Source organism: Malurus melanocephalus, unplaced genomic scaffold, assembly GCF_030028575.1.
Source record: "Malurus melanocephalus ecotype Western Australia unplaced genomic scaffold, MMel_1.1 scaffold_298, whole genome shotgun sequence".
Classification (NCBI taxonomy): domain Eukaryota; kingdom Metazoa; phylum Chordata; class Aves; order Passeriformes; family Maluridae; genus Malurus; species Malurus melanocephalus.
In genome coordinates this window covers 809,248-831,166 of record NW_026623530.1, presented here as the reverse complement: position 1 = coordinate 831,166, position 21,919 = coordinate 809,248, and the positions used below count along the sequence as shown (strand labels likewise).

Here is a 21,919-nt window from a genome sequence, read left to right as displayed (position 1 = left end):
CTAGAATCCTGGCTTGTTTGATTCTTGATTAGCAAAATAGTGCTTTTGCCTTCATTGGGTCAGCAGGTAATTGCTGTGTGTAGATTAAGAATTAGATCAGGTATGRTTTAATAAATTTAGGTACTGTTAACACTGTTTCTGAGAACTAGAAGTTTTTACCTGCTTCTGGCCAATGTGAGAAATCAGATTTTGTTTAGTGCAGTAGATTAGACCACTGATCCCAGACATCTCCAACTGAGAAATATTTATGTATTTATGTATATTTAAGACATAACTTACTTCCATTGGAACACTATATTCCTGCTGAGATTTTTTTTTCCCAAACCTTACTTCATTTTTTAAAAATAAACAGGAACTTGACCTGTATAAAGTGACTTCTAATTAAAAATGATCCTTCAGTGGCAGTGAAGTTTGAAGTTCTGATAGCAAGGTTGTCTCATCTGTCCTTACAGATAGTCGATGTGTTGTGACATCCATCATAGCTTATATGGTGCAAGCCTTGAATGCAAACTGAAATATGTTACAAAAATGCCCAGTTTACAAAAAAAATCAGTGTCAGTGGCTCCATGGATTCTTTGCTGTGTTCTTGAGGTGTTTAAAAGAGTTATTTGCTGAAACAATATAATTATACCCTCCTGTATAAATTGGTGACTATCTTCTCAGGAACTACCTGACTTCTGTAATTTGGGTCTTTGCTTTTATTTTCTCTCTACGGTCTGTACATACTGAAGCTATCATGCATTCCCCARGAGCAAGGTCATAGAAGTTGCACTTATCACAGAAAGATGCTTCTGCTTTCAATTATTATCATGTGAACTGTTCAGAAAGGCTTTTTGAAAAGATATTTCATGAAGTTAAATTGCTAATGTTTTCCCAGTAAACTAATTATCTATATATTGTACAAAGGTAATATGCTTTTTCCTCATGGCAGTCTGTATTTTTGTCATCATGTTTGTTTTAGAAGTGTAGCCTTTTCTGTTAAGTAGGARCTCAAAACCATATAGTAATCCAGTCTGAATTCTTGTGATTTGTAACTCACTTTTGCGTCTTAATCTGTAACAAGCAAAATGCATGCTCATAATCCTTTTTCTGCCTTTTATTTAATTTTGGGTCTTCTGTGGAAGATCTTTTCCTCTGCTCTGAAGCTGATAGCCCTGTGGTGAAGCTTATTTGAGAAGGGAGCAGGTTTTAAAGCCGTGCAGTTGAAGCGCCCTGATCTTCAGGTGGAGCTCTGTTAGGAATGCTGGATATTTTGCTGCCTGTGGCTCTTGAACAGCCTACTTGTCCTAGTCTTTGATTTGAAGTGTCCTGTGGAAGTGTGATTTCATGTGAGCTCTCTGGACATGGTCCTTCTCACTTAAAAGRCTTTCAGGGTTTGATTTCTTCTAGTTCAGAGAAGCCCCAGGATTTCTAAATAACACAAGCTTTCTCCTCTGGATACGACATTCCATCAGAATGAGCAAACAGGATGTGGTTAGGTTGGAGGGAAAACACCATTTCTTTCCTCCCCTGCCTGCCCCGCTTGCGGACTCCCAAAAGGGGGTAAGGTTGAAATAGCTCAAACTTCAACAAATATTTGAACCCTTTTTTGTACACTCCTCATACTTCATACATATCAAGCAAGAACTTGTGACTTTTTCAGGCCATTTTCTTACCTGGATTGGGCTATTTAGTCCTATGCTTGTATAGTGTCCTGTCCATGGGCTTAAGCTTGAAACTCATTTTTTTCTTAACTGACCCGTTTTCAGTAGTGTTGTGTGAGACACAGTTGTTCCCCTTGATCAATAGATGACTCTGCTATGACACCAGTGACTTAYCATCACAGAAATTACATCAGTTCTTCATCTGCATGATAGTGAACAACTGGGTTTCAGCTGCATTCTGCCAAGTCTGCTCTGCAGCTACCTCCCTGCAATCATTGTGTTTACAGTCCTTGAAAATGAGAAGTGAAAAAAAAGCCAGGTTGAGTTTGTTCTCTGGCAAATTCAACGCAGTGGGGCAGGAAGTATCAAAGGTAGTGTAAATATGGTGATGTGAAAATGCAGTGGTGTCAGCTTAATTTGATTTTTGGACTAAGATTCCAGTCTTCAGTTAACTACTGGGTAGTGTCTTGATGTCCAAATGGACAGCAGTGATGATTTGTGTTCTCACAATCTGGAATTGTGACAAGTCCTATTTAACTTCTTAGTTACTGACATGGACAGTGAGATGGAGTTTGCCAATGACACCGAGCTGTGTGGTTCTGGAAGGAGGGGATGGCATGCAGAGGGACCTGGACAGGYTCAAGAGGTGRACTTGTGCCACCAGACCACAGAAGTGTTTAGATGTATTCAGGAATACTTCTTGAACTGAAAATTGGTATTTGCCTTGGTTTGACATTGGGACTTCTGTTCAGCTGTTTGCATCTGAATGAGTCAACTGGAGTGGAAACGTTGACAWCTAGCCACCATTGGTTTTCCATATTGACTGGAAAAACGTATATTACATTTCTCTTTTTAAACAGAAAGACTTTTAAACCAGACTGGATGATTTAGTAACCTATCTAGTCTTTGTAACCTTGATGCGATTTACTGTAATGACGTTACACTTTGCTTTTAAGTTTCCTAGAATTATGTGTGTTTCTTATGTCTRCAGAGTGTTCTACTTGGTTAAATACTGTGGTAGAATAAAGTCTAATTAGRCTAAAGACTAACTTCAAAGAAACAGCTCCATGAAAGTCCTGTTGATGGTGTAGTTGGGTATCTTTAAGTTTGACACYCACCAGAATGGTATTTTTAATGTGAATATTCAAACTAATATTTGAAAACTTAACTTGCGAAGTGTTGTGAGGTCCTTGAACTCAAAATTCAGTTCCATTGTTGATGATAGTATGCTGGTTCTGTAGTTCCAGTGTGRACTATAGGTAGACTTTCAGCCCTATTTTTTATTTAAAAGTCTGACTTGATGTTACTTTTCCCCATCAGAGTAACTGTGAACCAAGCATATAACCTCTGCCTTGCATTTTCATTTTCACAACTCTAATGAATCTTGATCTGCTTGCGTTAGTTTCCTTACTCATTGCATATTAGCAGCTCCTCCATAGATTTAAATATTTGAGTATTAGGTGCCTTTGATAGAAAAAGGAGAGATTGTTGTTTCTGTGGTTCTTCTGACTTCCATGCCATTTTTTCTTGGATGAGTTTTAAGCTGATTTTCTTTATCCAGTAGCTGATGTCCACTTAGGAAGGAAGATTCCATGRGGAATGGATTGAAATAAAGCAGTTAATGTTGCCTTGCTGGAARTAAGATTGCAGGTAGAGAGGAGGGGCTTGTTCTTGGGAACCTTCCAAGCAGGAGAGACAGGAGAGGGGCCAAGTGGGTGAGATGAGAGAGATAATGTTAGGGTAGATGAATTGTCATCTGTAATCTAAGCTCTGCTAAAATGAAGTTACTCAAGGATGATTTAAAAATGTCTTACAACTGCTTTCATTATTTAGGTTTTTTTTTTGTTGTTTTTTTGGTTTTTTTTTTGGTCACCATGAGAAATGACAATCAGACCTCTTCTTGTGGGGCTGGGAATGCTTAGGTCTGGAATGGGTTTCTCCTCTCACTAAGGGAGAAACTGTTCAGTCATTGTGGCATCACTATAGAAATACACAAGTTTTGTCCAAACTGGCATGGCATGGAAGGGGATGTGAGCTATACACCTAAARATGTCTTGAATGTGTTTTGTGGTTTATTATGGATAATGCAGTGTGATGCTGCTGTGTAACACTGGTCATCTGATTTGTAGCTCAGTGAGCCCTATAAAATAGAACATGACTCAAAAAAAGATTACTAAAAACATAGTGTTTGTCACTGTCCTTTAGGATTAAATAAGCAAAACATGAAATTCCCAAAACAAATGTAAGCTTTTAAGATCAAGAATCCTCTTTAGCTTATCTTAGACCTTCAAGGCATGTATTGACCATCTGATTCAAATCAGTCTGGTGTGCAGTATGGATCACTCTTATCCAAAATTCTCCACCTTTCAAATTCAGARTGGGGCTTTTTTGATTTCAGCATATTTAGTGCAATTCCTAAAGCCTATGTCCTAAAGCCATCTTTGCCCTTGCCTACTGGCTGATGATTCTCCTAATCAATCCTAGTCCTTGTGCTTTTCCCCAGCACAGACACTTATCATTGCTGGCATGTCTTGAAAGCAGTGGAAGCATAAGGTGCAGAAACAACTCCAAATGAGGTAAACCTGTTATAAGTTGCAAAACGTGGTTTTTTTCCTACATCAGGTTAATGGTCTCTAAACCAAGATATTCTTTGCAAGTTACTACTAAAACTATTATTCTGTATTGCCTGGTTCTTTATATACAGAAATGAGTCATCTACTGTAAATTCAGGGTGTGTTAACCCTGTATTTTAAGTCTACATGCAATGGAAATGTCATAATCTGTAGTTGTATGTAAATATCAACATACTTTTACAAAGGCACATGTTGACCCTCATTGAGCAGAAGCTGTTTTCTTCATAATTCCTGCCTGTTCACATGGCAGATGTATGGTTTCCTTGAGTATGTAAGTATTATTCTGAGGAGGACCAGAGCTCAAGTTCTGATGGTCTTCTCTGGTGATTWTAGAAAGGATACCTGTAGCTTGTGTTTTTTTCTTCTTTCTACTAAATATATCATACTCCTTCAAATTTTTCATCTCACAATAAGTGTCTGTGTTGTGCTTTAAAGGAGCTTAGTGATTTTTTTCCCACAAATATATCAGCAAGACTGGTAAGAAGGAAGGTGCACTTTGGAGTAGAATAGGTAGGTGGATGCCATTATGCATTTTATGATGCATTTTGTGATGATAAAAATGCTAAAATAGTGTTTTCCAGAACTATTTAGTGTAACTAAATCCTTACACAGCAGACTCAGCTTTTTGCAGTGTGCTAGAGGGAGAGATTAAGCATACAGTTTATGCTGTTCTATGGAGTAAGCAAGAAGAATTTCACATAGGGAGGCAGCAGTTCAAGTTGGGTTCGATTATACTCACTGAAGCACTATATAAATGTTTGGGTTCCTCTCCTTTGAGTTTATTGCTTGTGGCCAGGTTTAATGGGCAAGCAAGATAACACACAAAGAGAGAAGCATTAAAAACTTAATAATATTTTCTCTTGACTCATAAATGTGTATATGCAGAGACATCCACTGACAGTTTTCARAACTTTCATCTAAGTGATGATGTTGTGAAATCTGACCTAAGCATGTATATGCTTTAAAGCCTTTCAAGATAAATTAGTGGAAGTTAGAGGATAGAAATGTGACTATTGGCAAAGAAGCAGGATCAATGTGATAAGCAGGAAAGCCTAATTTAACCTTTTAAAAGAATCTCTGCAAGGGAGATGGCAGTGAGCACCATAAACCAGTTTTTACTCCCTTTCTATACTGCATGGCTTGAAGAGCTCTGTGTCTGTTAGACTATATGATTCCCATTACCAGTGACTTCATGAAATGCTACCCTTCTAGTAAAACATAGCTTGTGWTTCTAATGGTGCTTTTATTGTAAAACTTGGGTTAGTTTTAGGAGGTTAATTGTAAAGGTATCCTTTAAATCTAACCCCTGCTCTGTTTGGGTAGTGTAATTGGAGATRTTGAAACAAATTCCTCTTGCTTTGTATTTTACACTTAGAATAATGCATTGTGGAATTTTTGTAGCATGTGTTAATTTGGAAAGGTTTCATTTTCTTGCTTGGGRAAATAGTTGGATTTATAGATCTATTAAGCAAGGTGAGCTAGATACATACACAGGGATTTTTATGTTCCTCAACTTGAAGTGACCTAGCAAGTTTGAAAGTAGCATAAAACCTGAAGCTGACATCTCAGTATTTGATCTGCTGTGATCATGACCTGTTAACCTTTAGCTTTAATGGCCCAATATAATTCTTCAAAGTTGCAAATGTACTCTACTGTGGGGCTGGTGGATGATCAAATCCACTTTGCCTGATCACATCTTCAGAATGTGTGTTGTTTCTAGTAGATACTTATCTCCTATATTGTTTATCTTATATTTGAGAGAGACTTTGGTTTTTGCTGTAGTGTGCAGCTTATGTGGGTAACATTCAACATCTTGATTAGGAGCTGCAGGACCTGATTTGTGAAAAGGCAAAAAATTGATTAATGCTGTAGTTGCCATAAAAATAAGTTTTAGTTTATGCAAAGATTTCTGAATTGGCCATGATGACCTCACTACCTCTTGTGCTGAGGAGGAGTCAAAAGACAATCCTCAGAAGTACGGTGTACAGATATTAAAGCTGTTTGAGAACTGCTTCACTTAAGCAGAGATTCCTTAAACAGAAGTATAAAATTATATTCTTTAATACAGAAACTGTCAAAGACTTTCAATAATTAAGGGACTAATGTTTTAGTTCCCTTGTCTCATGCAACAGTGCTGTACTATGTTCTTATAATCTGTTTGCTACATCTGGGTATTTTAAATGATGAACAATATTTATTAAATASGAAAAACAAAGATTAGTAATATATTTGCAAGGGCCGTGGTGATCTCTCATGTCGTAAGGGACTTAAGCCTTTGGTGCTTGTGTGAAAATTGGTGAAAGGAATCACTTCTGTTGAGTATTGTTGTGGTAAGCGAGCCCGCAGATATCTTCTGTGTGCAAAGGACTTTGTATTCTGTCTATGACAGAATAATGATCAAAAGGGACCACCTTTTTTAAAAGATTATTTCTGTTTGGAAATGAGCTAACCAAATGTGACTGGCTGAATGCAGAGGGATAATGTAGGATCTGGAATTGTGCTGTGTGCTTCTGAAATTACACATTGCTTAGTGAGAGGGAKGTTGCAGCACTGGGAGAATGGTAAAGTGTCTTAAAATCCAAATTATTTCAAGAAATGGAATTCCATGGCTGAATTTTGACATCAGTTTTTAAAAACTGATTGACTGGATTTGCAGAGGATTCCTGAGTACATCGTATGAAGTGGGTCCAGGGAGAAGTCAGCAAGGGAAACTTTTAAAATCTTTACCTTCTCAGCAAAAGGAATCTGGGGCTTTTTRAAGTTTACCTAAGAGTCTGAATAATAGCACCTTAAATGCTTTTTCCCTGCCTTTTTTTCCCCCCTGACAGATTTCCTTTATATCCAAAAGGAGGAGAGAAGCTTCAGTTTGAATATGGAGTTTATCTTCTCAACAAAAATATAGCACAGGTTGGTACACTTGTGATTTTTTTTTATTATTTATTTCTGTTCTCTGCTTGGTGTTGATATGACAATAGTGTGTGTGTGCTGTCTTGTGATGCCACTCTCTGTGGTGAAAACCTGCGAAATAAGAAAAATGTACTTGAAAACACAATTTTCATTTACCTTACAGCTTTGTGCTTGAGATTTTCTTCTGTGGTGCATAGAGAAGGACTTGCCAGATAATAATGAATATTTTCCTTTCCAAATAGTATGTTCTATGAGTCTATACACATTGTTTTGAAAATTGTAAGTATTTTCTGTTTTTTTTTATTCTGTTGTACTAGAAGGTGCATTTGTGTAATTCTTGCTCCTGTGTCTTAAATTTTATGGTATTACTTCAACTACTATTCTACCGTTATAAGAAAACACAAGTAGAAAATAGGAAATCTTGCAAATGTGTGATTTTAATAAAAAAGTCYTCTAATTAACCTTACTTCATTGTTTTGAATGTATTTTTAAAAACACTCTTTACTCTGGCAAATRCAAGAAACTTTGCAAACTTGTATTTGAGATGGCAGTAGTACCTGCAACTAACACATTTGGTGTGGAATTCAGAGAATGTTCAGAAAGCTGSTCTGAAAGAGGCCTGGGGAGGCTGTTTTGACTGTACATAGTCCTAGGGCAGGGTCAGCTGTTCTTACGCTATCCCTGGGGATGTTCTATAAAGAAAAGCCTGTGATATAAGCACTGCTTAGTTCCAATGYTTGACTGTCTTGTCCACTAAAGACATCTAATTTCTGACATCTAGTCCAAATCCATCCTGTCTCTGTTTATATATTATAATAATCTGATCCAATTAAGTCTCTTCCTTTTTGCAAACTTTTTTTGCAAACCACCTTTCAATACTCGTCTCAAGTTCTCCATCTGAATCCACATTTTTCTTGAAAAGCAATGCCCAAAGCTGGATGCAGTGAGCAACTGTTACTTTCAAAATGTTGAGTAGGATGGTAGAAATGCTTCCCAGGTCTTTTCCTTTTAGTTCCAATTCATTGTGTTCTAGTAAGTTTGTACTCTTAAAAGCCTAGCAGAATGAATCCTACACTTCTGAGCAACCAATAGTCCCAGGTACCTTCTTGTACAAGAACAAAGTAATCCATTCTGAATTCTGAAACAGGAGACTTGTTTAATTCACCTTTTATATGCTGTACCGTGAATGTATCTTTAAAGATGAACTCTTTTTGTTCTTAGTCATGTTTCTGCTTTGGTGACATAACACTAGTTGAGAATTCAGTCTCAGCTTTATGCTGGCTACACCTGAGCCTAATCCCTATCCAGATTACCTGATTGAAATATTAGATAGATCTRGAGTTCTGTCCACTCAGGTGGAGCCCTACTTCACCAGCACTTCAGTAGTAACCGTGAACCATTCTTTACTACACTCGAAGAGTACTTTCCGTGTATTCATTCATACTTCATCAGTATCCACTTTCCCCATAATATGCCTCTGAGCATATTATACCAGAAAATGCCAAGAGATTTAAATTCCAACAGAGATGGCATTTRTTTCTAACCTGTTTGAAATAACATTAGTCTTACAGTTTATTCTTGAAGAATTCTGACCATTTTATGCTTGGTTTCTACTAGTCTTCTACTGTTTGTTTTTCCAGTTTTCTCTCCCATCACTTTTTTGCCGTTCCTCACCCCAAACTGATGTAAAGCTTCTGAGTCTTTCTGTGTTGTTCATTTTTTAAGCTTGGATTGCATTTACCACTTTCCAGACTTGCCCACGCGTAGTGTATTTTGGATGATAACCTCTSAAATTACTTAAAGGATAAAATATCTTAAGACAGAGTTAATCAAGTCCTGCTAATCTTGGAAATTCTCTCAGCCAGACTGTTAATGTAACTTAGACTGTACCTCTTTGTTGGCCATATTAGTAATGGCAGCCAGCTGTTGATGCTTGACCTTCAGAAGGAAGATTAATGAGAAAAGGGGATTATTCTTTYCTTCAAAGGCTTTGATAGCTCTCTCTCTCTTCATTACTATCAAATCAAATCAATGCTTTCCTGAATCTCTGCTTCCTAGTTCATTCTGCTAACACTAGTTAATTCTGTAACATGTGAGAGTCATGGTGCTGCTTGCTTTGCCTTTCAGCCCTTTCTGGTTTTTATCTTATTCTGGAGTTTGCCATTCAGYCATGTGATGCAAGCTAGAAGTTCTGTGTTTTTTTTAATTGAAACTATGAACTCTTCATTGAGCCCATGGTGGTTGTCTTTCCTGTTTGTGTAGTTTGCATTACTTGGCACTTGTCCCTGTGGTACTTATTTTATAGGAACTGTCACCACTTCACTTGTTTTCTTGTTTATCTCTTTGACTTGTCACCTCTGAGTTGTTACCACTGTTGGAACTATTGAAACCTCTCATTCTGATTTTCTTGTCCTGTTTCTGAAGGACTCTGGGTAGTTGAACACACAGTCACTCACCCATGTTGCCTTCCAATTTCTTGCAGTGGTTTCTGAAATCACTGGCATGTGTTTAAACTCATAAAAGTAAATGAAGACTCTTAAGTATATATTGGTATAAAAAGGGTTTCCAAGTTTACGTGGGGTCATTGGTGGTGGTGCAAGCTAGTCAGTGGCCAAACTTTGAAGTGGTTTGTATAACACCAGTGCTTCACATGTTAATGCTTGAGATTGTATGCTGTTGGATATAAAAACATAATAAAAGTAAATTGGAATTTCTGGGTGGGGCTTCTACTACTTACTTAATCAGGAAAGTGKTACTGATGTCCACATAAACTGTTGTAGTCACCTTTGTTTTGATGTCCTTGGTCAAATGTTGCTGCTTTTTATAGTTCTGCCAAGGGGAAATTCCATTGTGAAAGCAGAACAGGTAAATRATGTGCAGAAATGCATCACAAAAATTCTGTGCTCTGGGGCTGACTTGACCTAAAAACCCAAAATTGTCTGAATCCTTTGCATGTTCCTTGGGGTGCTGAAACTGTTGAATTTAAGTAGCTTTTAGCAGGTCTTATGGCTGCTTTCAGAGAAGCTTCCAGATATGCTTCATTCTTGTGAATGTATGAAAAATTAGGTTTGGACAGAGAATGAGAAGCTGTCTCTCTCTTATCTCCAGACTATCACCCAAAGGTGTTTGCCTTCATTCAGAGAACCAGTCCCCTTTGTCATAAACAAATGTGAAGCAGTTGCCCAATGCCCGTTGTGTGCTGTGGGAAGGTTGGAGATGCTTGGGAAGCTTAGTGACTTCACTAGAGYATGAAGAGAAGAGCCTGGGTCTCTCTGACTTCACTTGAATAAGTCRTGCAAGTTTTGATCACTGTGGGTGAGAAACAGAGAGCCCAGAAAAACTATCAACTTAAAGAAATACCTTGAGGTTATCTATATAAACTTCCCTGGTTTCACCAGGGATTTTTATATATGKTTTTTTTTTYCCCTTTCACAATTACCTGAAATTCTGGCAGCAAGGAGAAATGTCAGTGTGGAAGAAGTTAGATGGGGTTGATATTAGGTAAAATTACTGATATAAAAAGTCTTCTAGAGATAAAGTGGTACTCCTTCGTAAAACAGCAGGATAATAACAATAGAAACCACATCTTGCACTCAGGAGAATTCAGCTGGAATTAGAAGCAGCTCAGTGCTGGCTTGGTAGAGCATTTTTTAGAGGAACTTGCTTTGCTGTTACATTCCGAAGTTGAAACAATGTGTGTTAATTCTGAGAGTTCATAATAACTTCCATCTGTATGTGAGCACAAATTGTTTCAATACGCATATTTTCTATTTGTAAAATTGAATCCCTCACGAAGTTCRCAGAGGAGCTTTTTGAGTTGGATAAAATTAACAAAGGCCATAAATTTCCAATTAAGACTTCAGCTATTTGACTCGTGCTAGCATAGAAATGTGGGTTTTTTTTTCAAAGGGAAATTAGTGATTTATTTMTAATAATACCTGCCAAAAAAATCACTGTCATTGTCAAAGGTGAACTGCAATACAGTTGCTAAAAAAGTGAATTGCGCAGCTCTCCAAAGCATTGGGCAGTGGGAGAGTATTCACATACTGGTCATATAAACTCCACAGCTCCTAAGATCCCTTCCCACTCCTAGGGATGCATGTRGAGTATCTGAGGAAGCTGTGCTTTAGTAGGAGAAGGAAGTGAACTTTTGCCCTGGTATTCACAGCAGAGAAATTGAGATTACACCATGGAAACATCTTGTTATGGTGGATGAATATTAAGAAGTCCCTGAAGCATGGTGAGGTTTTTTGTGGTTGGTAAGTGAACACAGAACAGGGTCAAAATGGCATCTCTTAGAGTTCTTATTGTTCTGAATATACAATGTGGGTGGCACCCAGTTCTGCTGGGGCACAGACATGAACATTGTGGAGCTGAGCTCTMACAAGTACTTGAGCAATGGTCTTGCCACTCCAGGTTTTTTTATCTCAGTTGTTTGTTTTCTGTTTTTATTTTAAATTTGAAATATGGGGTATTGAGAGTGCAGTGGCTTTGAGTTGTGAATCTCAGGCCTTTAGAAAGGAAGCATCTTTATTGCTGTTTTACTGTCTGCTTTGCTGTCTCTTTCCTTCATTCCCAGAGCCTTAATTGCTTTGGTGTGACTTCAGTGCATGTTCTTCATTGCATATGAGGAGATGATCTTAACTTAGTGACCATCTTCCTTRAGGTGAGTGAGTTCATAAGTGAGCACACTCAGTGTCACTGTGGGAGARTAACTGGCCCAAAATTGTATATCGGAAAAGATGAAGACGTTGAGGCCCTGGCAGAGGTTTCTCACAGAAGCTGTGKCTACCCCATTCCCTGGAGGTGTCCAAGGCCAAGTTRGATGARSCTTGGAGCAACCTGCTRTAGTGTAAGGTGTCCTTGCCCATGGCAGGGGTTTGGAATGRGATGAGCTTGAAGGTCCCTTCCAGCCCAAACAATTCTGTGATTCTGTATTACATGATTTGTTCTGTGTTTCTGTTTACATATTTTCTGTCCTGCTTTGGTCATTATGTCTAATGCATGCCTATATGATGTGTAGCCATTGAAGAGAGAATGTCCATCTTGTTCATCAAGTTCCAATTTCTTTAGGTATTCAAGAGGTTGTCTCTTGCGTGATACTTGACAGGCATTATTCCTTGTCCAGTTCCAAGATTGCTGGTAGAGGATATAATTTCCATAGAGTTGCAGAGCTGATTTCTTTTGGTACCGGTAAGAAGAGGATTTACTTGCAGCTATTTTCTTGCACAGGACGGTCAAGTTATTTACACTCTTGAGTATCAAATGATTTGCTATTTCAGTCAGCTGCATCAAATTATTTGTCTCTTGATCTGGATTTCTTATTCTGAGTCTTATCTCAGCTTTACTACAGAACCACAGGGCAGCTGTATGGTCAGTGTGCAACCTCTTATTTTTTACTGTGACCTTGGGCAATATCTCCATCTGGCTTTATTGGATGTGGCCTCAGGAATGGTGGTGTTCTGTCCATGTCTAAATTACTGGCTCTTGAAAAGTAGACTTGCAAACCAGGTGTCAAATAATTTGGTCCATTTTACAACTCTGTTTTCCTAGAGCCAGCCCAAGGAGTGAATRTGTTTAATCTTACCCCAGTTCATAGAMTCATGCAAYAGTTTTGGTTGGAAGGGACCTTGAAGACCATCTTGTTTGTGGGGAGGAACACCTTTCACTAGATCAGGTTGCTCCAAGCCTTGTGCAGTCTGGCCTTGARCACTTCCAGGGATGGGGCTGCCACAGCTTCTCTGGGCAAGCTGTGCCGGGGCCTCACTACCTTCTGAGTAAAGAATTTCCTTTTAGTATCTAATCTAAATTGGACCTCTTTTGGCTTAAATCTGTTCCCCTTTTCCTATCCCTGTCTGCCTGTGTAAAAAGTTTATCACTGGTGTTATTTAGGGAGGGCTCTCCATATGGTGACAGGCATCTCTTGCAGGTTTAGTGAAATCTGTGGAAATTGTTACACTGCTAAGGTTATTTTTTTCTTCTGTTCAGGCTGAATGCCGTGCTCGGGATTGTTTTGCAGGGAAGGCTTCTTTTCTGATCCTGATTTGTTTTGTCAGACGGGTATTGAATGGTGTCACACTGATACCCCTGTTCACATTGGCATGGTTTGCTCAGCCTTGGCCAAAGAATAATTCTGGTTTCATCTGACAGTTGTTAGCAACACATGAACTTTGCTATTTGATACAAAAAAAAATAAAAAAAATAATTCTCTTATCAGGTCCCCAAAGTTCTTCTGCTCATCAAATAGAGTGCAGATCCAAGGAAGTAACAGGTGTCTAGCCCACCTCTTGTGTGTCCATAGCCATTGTGTCCACATTGTGACAGGTGGCATTTATGTGCTTTGTGTAACCTGCTCAAGAAGCTGAGCAGCCAGTGCTGCTTTCCTGGGAATGGTGCTTTGTGGCAATTGCCTTGTCTAATTCACGAGGTAAGGTCAGTCRTAGAAGCACAGAAGAGAAGCAAAATTGATGTATTTTAGGTGCAGTCAGAGTGCCACYTCTCTAACAGCTGCATGGAATTAAAATTGAATACTTATGTACTACTGCCATATCCATATGTAAGAGACTGAACTGAATTCAGCTATTAAACATTAAATGACGCAAGAGTTTCAGTTTCTGGCTCTATTAGACTATAAAACATGAGAGAAAATCAGCTCTATAACAGAAACTAACTTTTCCATGGGAAGTTGAAYAGCAGAAATGTTAGGCCTAGAAATTTGTTTTGGCCATAAACACTATGGAGCAGAAGTGTCTTTAAGAGTTCTGTGGGTAGTGGTGTGGATGCATGGTTATGGCCATTTGAGTGTAGGATACTGTGACTTGCACACTACATCTTTTATGAGGCCCCTAAACTAAGATCATAAAACATACAATTCAGAAAGAATTCTCCGTCTGAATCTGAGGCCAATTTAGCAATGTAGGGAAAAGTGTTCTTGAAAGAGGACAGTTTGAAGCCAGAGTCTAGCCCTCATCTTGTGAAGTGCCAAGCTTTCGTTTTAATGTTAAGAGGAAGGGACTGCACCTGAAAAACCACAAAGTACCTTCTCCAGCTGTTYAGAGCCAAAAGCTCTTAGGAGAGGTTTCATTCCTGAAAGCTTCCTGGGGTAGCAGTGTGCTGATGCTTAGTCAGATCATTTAAATTTGGGGAATTTATGTATGTTTTTTGCAAACTTATTGGAAAGGCTTTCTTTTTTTTTTTTCCTTTTCTATCTCCCATGCCAAGATAAAGTAGTTTGAAATGAGACTGGATTAGCTGTAACTAAAGGTCCACTTTCATTCAGCTGAAAGCCTGCCTACCCTTGTTTGTAGGCAAAGTTTGGTATTAACTTGCATTGTGAAGAAGCAAATGTTGGCTCTTCAGTCTGTACTGATCCCCACACCTGCAGCCTAAGTCCAGRTGGTGCTGGAGACTCCTGCAACTGTGGTGAGATGACCAGTGTAGTTGGGTGACTGCTGGAGGGATGGGGCACTTCTCATATACAGACAGGCTGGGAGAACTTGGGTTTTTCAGCCTGGAGAAGTTTTAGGAAGACCTCAAAGCCTCTTCCAGTGCCTGAAGGGGTCTCCAAGACAGCTGGAGAGGGACTTTGSAGGGGAGCCTGGAGTGACAGGACAAGAAAGAATGGCTTCCCACCACCAGAAGGCAGGGTTAGATGAGATATTGGGCAGAAATTCTTGGCTTGTGATGGTGGTGAGGCCGTGGCACAGGTTGCCCAGAGAAGCTGTGTCTGCCCCATCCCTGGAAGTGTTCAAGGACAGGCAAGGTGTGTCTTTGAGCAGAACTGGTCTAGTGGAAGGTGTGGGTTAGGACCAGATGAGCTTAAAAGTCCTTTCCAACCCAAACTATCCTGCGATTCTATCAATAGGAGAGGTGGCATCACCAGCTGTGCTTAGAGACGGTCCTCCAAAATAATTTTGGGGGACCACCCTTGCAAGCATGTTCTATGTGTTAGATCACTTTTGTACTGTGTAACGTTCATCATATCTGTGTGCTCACTCTTGTGCATGCAAAGTTTCCTAAAAAAAAGGGTATGTTTTTTAAATAGAACCAAAATTGAATAATCAAAAGGCAAATGGACTCCTGATATAGTTAATCTGACATAAGCATATGTTGTCTGACAACTTAAGCTGCTTTGTAGTGGATACAAGTGCTAAATTACAAAATTGRAAGAGTTAGGAAAGAGATGGGAAATCTGTTGTGAAGCCCTGCCACAATGTATCAGTTTAAGAAAAAGCTGTAGTGTATAATTTTTCTTAACGAGTAGGGTGTGTGCACTGGAGGCCAAGCTGGACATTGAAATATAGGGTATTAACACCTGTGGAATTCCAGGACCTGCTTTGTGAGCCTGGCTCTTCCTTCAGAGCCTTCATTCTTTCTGCCTTGTGGCCTGTTTCTTAATCGGTAAAATAAATTACGGTAAAATGCATCTCATTTCTTGAAACTTTGCTTGCTTTAATGCATAAAAATTCTTCTCAACTGTTATTTGCAAGCATCAAACTGTGACTTGTTTAGATTTTTTTTCCTGATCTTCTGTTATTTTCACTTCTCCTGCATTCTTTGTTCTTCTGTTGACTAGTTTGATACGTATATTTTGTCCTCCTTGGGTCCGAATTTGTCTCATATTTCTGTTCAKAAGATCTGGCACATCAAGGCACAAAACTTGTTTTGAAAGCTTTTGGTATGTCAGCTACTTAGTCATCCATAAATGCCTTTCAGGGTTTTTATATACCATGTTTGAAGTTTAGACTGAGTTGTTCTCCAACAAATTGGCTCATTCACTTTCTGATCAGTCCAGAATATTTGGAAATCCAGAGCTTTAAAGTATTTTGTTTTTCAAGAAACTGGAAATACTGAAAGGGTTGTTACATCTCTCTCTGCTAGCCTTTGCTGGTGGGTAATTCATGTGAATATTTGTGAAGTTAATACTGTGTAATTAGAAAATAAATAAGSTGTGCTTCAATTTAGCATGTATAAATGGATGTTTTCAGGAAGACCAGTGCTGAGCTGTCCTTGGTTTAGTGCTCCCTGACCTCAGCTTTTAAGTTTGAAATATTGTCCATCATATGAGGACCTATTCTCCGTGTTGGTGTGTCTTAGTGCCAAGTGGAGTTCATTGAATGCCAGTGTTACTCTGATTGGAAGCAAGTCTTTCACAGGTTAAACAGTTGATACTTTCTCTTCAAATGAGTGGTTTTCCCATTTGATTCACAGTCTAATCTTTTTTAGAAGCCAGTCTCCTTTGTCCACMGAAAGTAATGTAATAGATACCTGGAAAGCAGTTCAGTTTAAGTGCAAGGTGTGGTTGGGGCGCCATTCTTCTTCCATTTAAGCTCTGTGGCAAGGSCTGAATCACTTGCTCTTTGAGTAAAGCTTTCTAGAAGAAAGAGGAGGGTTTGCCTGAAGGAGCAGGGTTCACAAACATGTATTAATGRACAGCCAGAAGCTCAGTTTAAACCATTTTCAAACTAGAGCTTTCCCAACACAACATGAAAGAGCAAATAGCTAAAAGATTTTTCATTTGCGACACCTAATAGAGCTCATTGTTTGCCCACTGAAATAATTCTGCAGGTTCCTTTTCTGCAACATCCTAAAGTACAAGGTAGAGCTGGATTGATGTCAGATGGGAAAATTGCCTGGTTTTGGAGTAGATTGATTAAAATGTGAAAGTAATGAATAAATGAAGGAGGAGCATGTRGCACTATAACCCTAATCCTATATTCTCTGTGATTTCCATCGAGAGCAAGGTGCGAGAGTTCTCTGTACATACCTGTGTATTCCCTGAGAATATTGCTCTTCTGGTATTCATAAGTTGATATTTGGTTCATATAGGTAAAAAGCGACCTTCAGGKATGCAGAATTACACTTGGGGAGATAAACAGTGCATACAGAAAATGTCACATTTAAGATGGAGACACAGGTTGTTATTTATCTTTCTCTTTTTGACTTTTGCATGTCTGACCTTTTATTCTGTGCCTGCTGTAATGCTTTTTAATACAAAAGCTCAGGATGAATGAGGTCATAGGAAATAAATGTGCCCTTGTCCTATAATGCAATAAACATCAATTTGTGATACTGAACCCTTTTAAGAAGCTATGACCTGAACCTGGAAGGGTTATGCTCTATCATTTCATCTTATCAAGCTATAAATGCAGCAAGACTGCAGTAAACATGGTTTTAGTTATTTGAGTGCTTCACTGGAGAACAGGGGCTAGTAATTGCTCAGTCTTCTAAATTGCCTTTTTAATGTTTTTTATGAAACAGTCATGGCAYATGAAGTGCACCTTTATGGGCATGGGGGCCCATATATGTTGCTTTTTGTAACAAACCCGGTAACCACTAAGTTTTACAGGAATACTTATATGAGTTGTTTCTCCCAGCCTGTCCTTGACAATGGTTTCCCATAACCTTACTGGGACACCAGACTGGAACTATGAAGRTTAATATTTGAGATGTCTCTGGAGGGGTGTTGTGTTTACTCTCAAGGAGGGTTTCATAAWTATCAGTGAGAGAGTTCTTGAGGAAACACRGCTTTTGACTCATCTAAATGTTTARTTCCACAATGTATTCTGCATGCACTCAAACATGTACTCCTATTTCCTTATTTTCTTGAGAGCTATCTCCAAGAAACACTATTGCTGTGAAACCAAAATCCAGTATTAAATAATGCCACAGTTTTAAAAATTAGAAGAAAAATACTTCATTAATGTTTGGCAGATTAGTACAAGTTGCTGTGCATTTAGAATTGAGGCTGCTGCTGTCTTTGAATAAAGATCAGACTTTGTGTTTGAACGTGAGAGGAAGAAGCAGCTTAATGTAATTGTAGGACAAATCACAGAAGGTAAAAGGGAATTAGGTCTGTTATGAGACGAGACTGTAGTTTCCCTGATCACTGCAGAATCACTCTGGTATGTAGATTTCATGCATGAATTTCCCAGGCGGAGAGGAGAGGAAAGGAGACAGACTTGGGGCAGGAAGAACCAGTAGTGAGAAGAAGTTTCCATMTCAGTTTGATGCAGTTTGTAAGAAGTGAATCAGACAGAGCTCTGTGAGAACATTTTGCTCTAATGTTGAGATCAATGTTTCTGACCTGTACTAGTGACTTTCTTGGTCCAGGATCTGTGCAGCATCTCCAATGTTAGTTATTACTGTTACATATCAAAGTGAGAGAGTGAGGGGCCCTCAACATCAGAAGGATGTGGACCTGTTGGAGCGAATCCAATGGAGGYTGGGGAGATGCTCTGAGGACTGGGGTCCCTCTGCTCTGGAGACAGCCTGGGAGAGCTTGGGGTGTTCAACCTGGAGAGGAGAGGGCTCCAGGAGAGCCTTAAAGCCCCWTYCAGTGCATAAAGGGGCTCCAAGACAGTGGGAGAGGGATCGGAATGACAGGAGAAGGGTGAATGGCTTCCTACTGCCAGAGAGCAGGGTTAGATGGGATACTGGGCAGAAATTTTTGGCTGTGAGGGTAGTGAGGCCCTGGCACAGGTTGTCCAGAAAAGCTGTGACTGCTCCATGCCTGGAAGTGTTCAAGGCCTGGTAGGACTGTCTTGGAGCTACCAAGTCTAGTGGAATGTGTCCTGCCYATGGCAGGGCATTGAAGTGAGATGWTCTTYAAGGTTTTTTCCAACCCAAGCSMTTCTAGCCTTTWGTGATAASAGGAAATTAYCTTGTTGATACCAGCTTCTCCCTTGTAAATCTGGGACAAATCAGGCTAGTTCAGAATAAGCATTCTTTAAAAATAACTGTGATTGTAAGTACCCTTTGAAGGTACAGCATGATAAGCAGTTGTTTTCTCGTGTTACTGCTTTGATTGCTGTTTGTGTGCCTTATTTGCTATTGCTAAATCAAAATTGTGGTGGGTGTCCTTCAAGATGGCTTCAGTGAAGGCTTTTGATGTACTGGGGTCAATTTGAGGAGCTTGAAAACATGTGTGCAATGAATTAAYGAAGGACATGAGTCTTCAAGGATGTGGATTTAACTTGCTTTCTTCTTGTTTAATACTTTTGGAAGAGTTGCAAAGTAAACATCTGCTTTTCAGGTGGAACTCTTAGGAGAGGGAGGCAGGCGTTGACATATGAAGATAAGTCATAATTTCCATTGAAATAGCTGTTGTATTTGAGCACTTCCTCTTGCTTGTATGAGGGCTGTCATTACTATGGCAGTCCTCTATTTGCTCCTTMTGAAAGCAAGATTGAGGACTTTATAGTCACAGTGATTATTTTTCTAACTCCTACTTCTCCAAGACTCTTAATTTTTTTTTAAAAAACCTTTGGCTTAATTTACTTCTCAACTGTAATTGATACTTGATGARTCTTTTTAGTAGAGTCCTTTTAAGTATGAAAAATGAAAGTGATTTTTAATGCTTAGTTTGGAGGTATATTATCTAAAGAGCTATTGATACCACAATATGTTTCACTAATGTTGTAGCTTGAGGGTTTTTCAGTAAACCCACATAGGTGTTCAGAGCTAGAACAACTAGCTAGATTCAGTAAAACAAAGGCAAGCAATACATCAAGAGTTCAATAAGTTAAAATTTTGTAATTGCCCCCAAAAGGTATAAACACACACAACTGTTTATATAGCAGCAGACATTATTTCACTGCTCCCCCATGGTTGCTTATATAGCAACAGGCATTATAACAACACTTTCTGTTTTCATTATTGATGTGCTTAGTCATCTGAATCCCTGCCAGTGCTCCTTCGTRCTCTGGAAAGTCATCCAGGATCTTGTGAAACAATTAACTATGTCATTTTGTTAAAACTTTTATAAATTTGATATTTCTGTCTCAGTGTTTGACATCCTCTGAAAACCTTATGCAAATGCTTGACTTGTGACCAACTCTGCAAATTTGATTGAAGGAAAACTTTTGCTTTTATTTTTATTTGTAGGTTTTCACATTTGCATAGCAGATGTTCTTTTGAAATTCTTGATGCTATCAAGATAAACTCCTCATTTAGCTGAAAATAATTCAAAATTGCATTTGACTGCCTTAAATACTGCAAGACCTTTGCATAGTGTAGTGGTGGGTGGGTTCACTTCTTGTACTGCTACAACATTAAGGATCATTTGCCTGCAGTGGGGACTAAGGGAAGTCCAAAATACAGCAGATTTCAGCATAGACTTGAGTGTTATGCACAATATGTACTAACATGGCTGCTATTTTGAACTTTAATAGGATACTGTGGCTGTTAGACTGCTTCCACATGGCTTAGAACAGGATGAATATAGCTAGGGAAACAGTATGAGAAATGATGAACARATGAGTTTAGAAGTGGAATCATTCTGTACTCCTCCCCCAAAAAAAGCTATTCGAGTCCAGGTACTCTGTGGTTTCTGGCTGGAAGTAAATGTATATGCTTGTATATCATTAGTGATTAAATACTGCTGCAGGAATTAGGGTAGGAAATGGACTGTTGTTCTTTGCACGTAAATGCAAGATATCATTATTTTTTCTTAAGAGCAGCTTCAGAGTGGCAAAACCCCTGATTTTGATCTTTGCTGCAATGTACAATTACCCAGAAACAGAAAGATAGCTAAATGGTTTCTTTTTAAGCCAACTTATTTGGAAAACTTTAGTAGTCCTAGTACTTGTACTTCTTACGGACTTCATAGGAAAGTAACGGAACYGTTGCAGGTTTGTATTTTAGTTAACAAACAGGGTATCTCTACTGGTAGATTTGATGAATTAACATTTTGCTGTGGAATTGGTACYTTGAGGAAGGAGTCACCAGATTGGCAATGGGGTACACAGATTCCTTTCACACAGCTCTTGAGAGAATAACTCAGGGGTGGCATCCCAAACCTTGAAGAGAGATCCCTACACATTTCCAGAACATGTGCAGAAGATTTCTGCTTTKTGGAAGTTGTGCRTAGCTTTTGTAATTTGTAAAGTGAAGTGTCTGTCAGTCAKAAACTCAAGCTTGTCTTCCRTCAATCYTGCTCTCAAGGCTAGCTGTTTATTGTCACCTGGGAATGTCACCTCYATGGCACCAGAAATAACTCACTACCAGACAGATGTCCTGGCTTGAAGTTATTTCACCAATTAGTAAATTCATGTGAGGCGGAAGATGCCCTGAGCTATTGCACCAGCTGATAGCCAGAACAGATAAGCCCTCCTATGGCAGGGAACATACTGTTACACAGACACACTTTGAATCTATTACAAAGCCAAAATAGTATGCACTTTATGAAATTAAGTAGCAACTTTTTTCTAGAGGTTTCATGAAACGTGCATACTAACTTTACTTAGCATAGATCTCTACTATTAGCAATATGAAAATGTCTTTTAGTAGAACCAGTGGTTTTGCTCATGTTTGGATACTAGTGCCTCCCATGTGTTCCTCTGATCTTGGCTGTTGGAAATAAACAAGTCCCTTAGTCCAACTTCGTGCTCTGAAACTGTAAAATGTAAGGATGACTATAAAAAGGGGTATTCCATGAACTTTTCATTCTTGGAAGAAGAACAAWTTTACATTTTTTCAGTTTGGTGTTTTTTTCTTCTTTCTGTCCTTTGCTCCAGGCTAGTTCTCCAATTAACCAAATTCCCTATAATCCCATCAGGAGTTTGTGGTGATGGTTTTGTAATTTATATTCTATGGTTGTCTTAATACAGGTTCTGTCATTGTAGCAGAAAATATGAACCCAAGCCCACCATATGACTTGGCTTTGTCCATATGGAAATAATAAACTGTAATAAATGGCTGCTTGTTGTACAGTGCAGTACTGAGGGTGGTTTTCTT

General features: G+C 38.8%; 1 protein-coding gene across 1 annotated transcript in view; it reads left to right on the top strand.

The window, feature by feature from the left end:
- The window catches only part of UVRAG (UV radiation resistance associated), a 90,638-nt gene that overhangs the window by 51,689 nt on the left and 17,030 nt on the right, over positions 1–21,919 (top strand). The window contains exon 13 of the mRNA XM_057376999.1: positions 7,105–7,183. Coding sequence (XP_057232982.1) covers positions 7,105–7,183 — 79 coding nt within the window. The remainder of the gene's footprint in view (positions 1–7,104; positions 7,184–21,919) is intronic.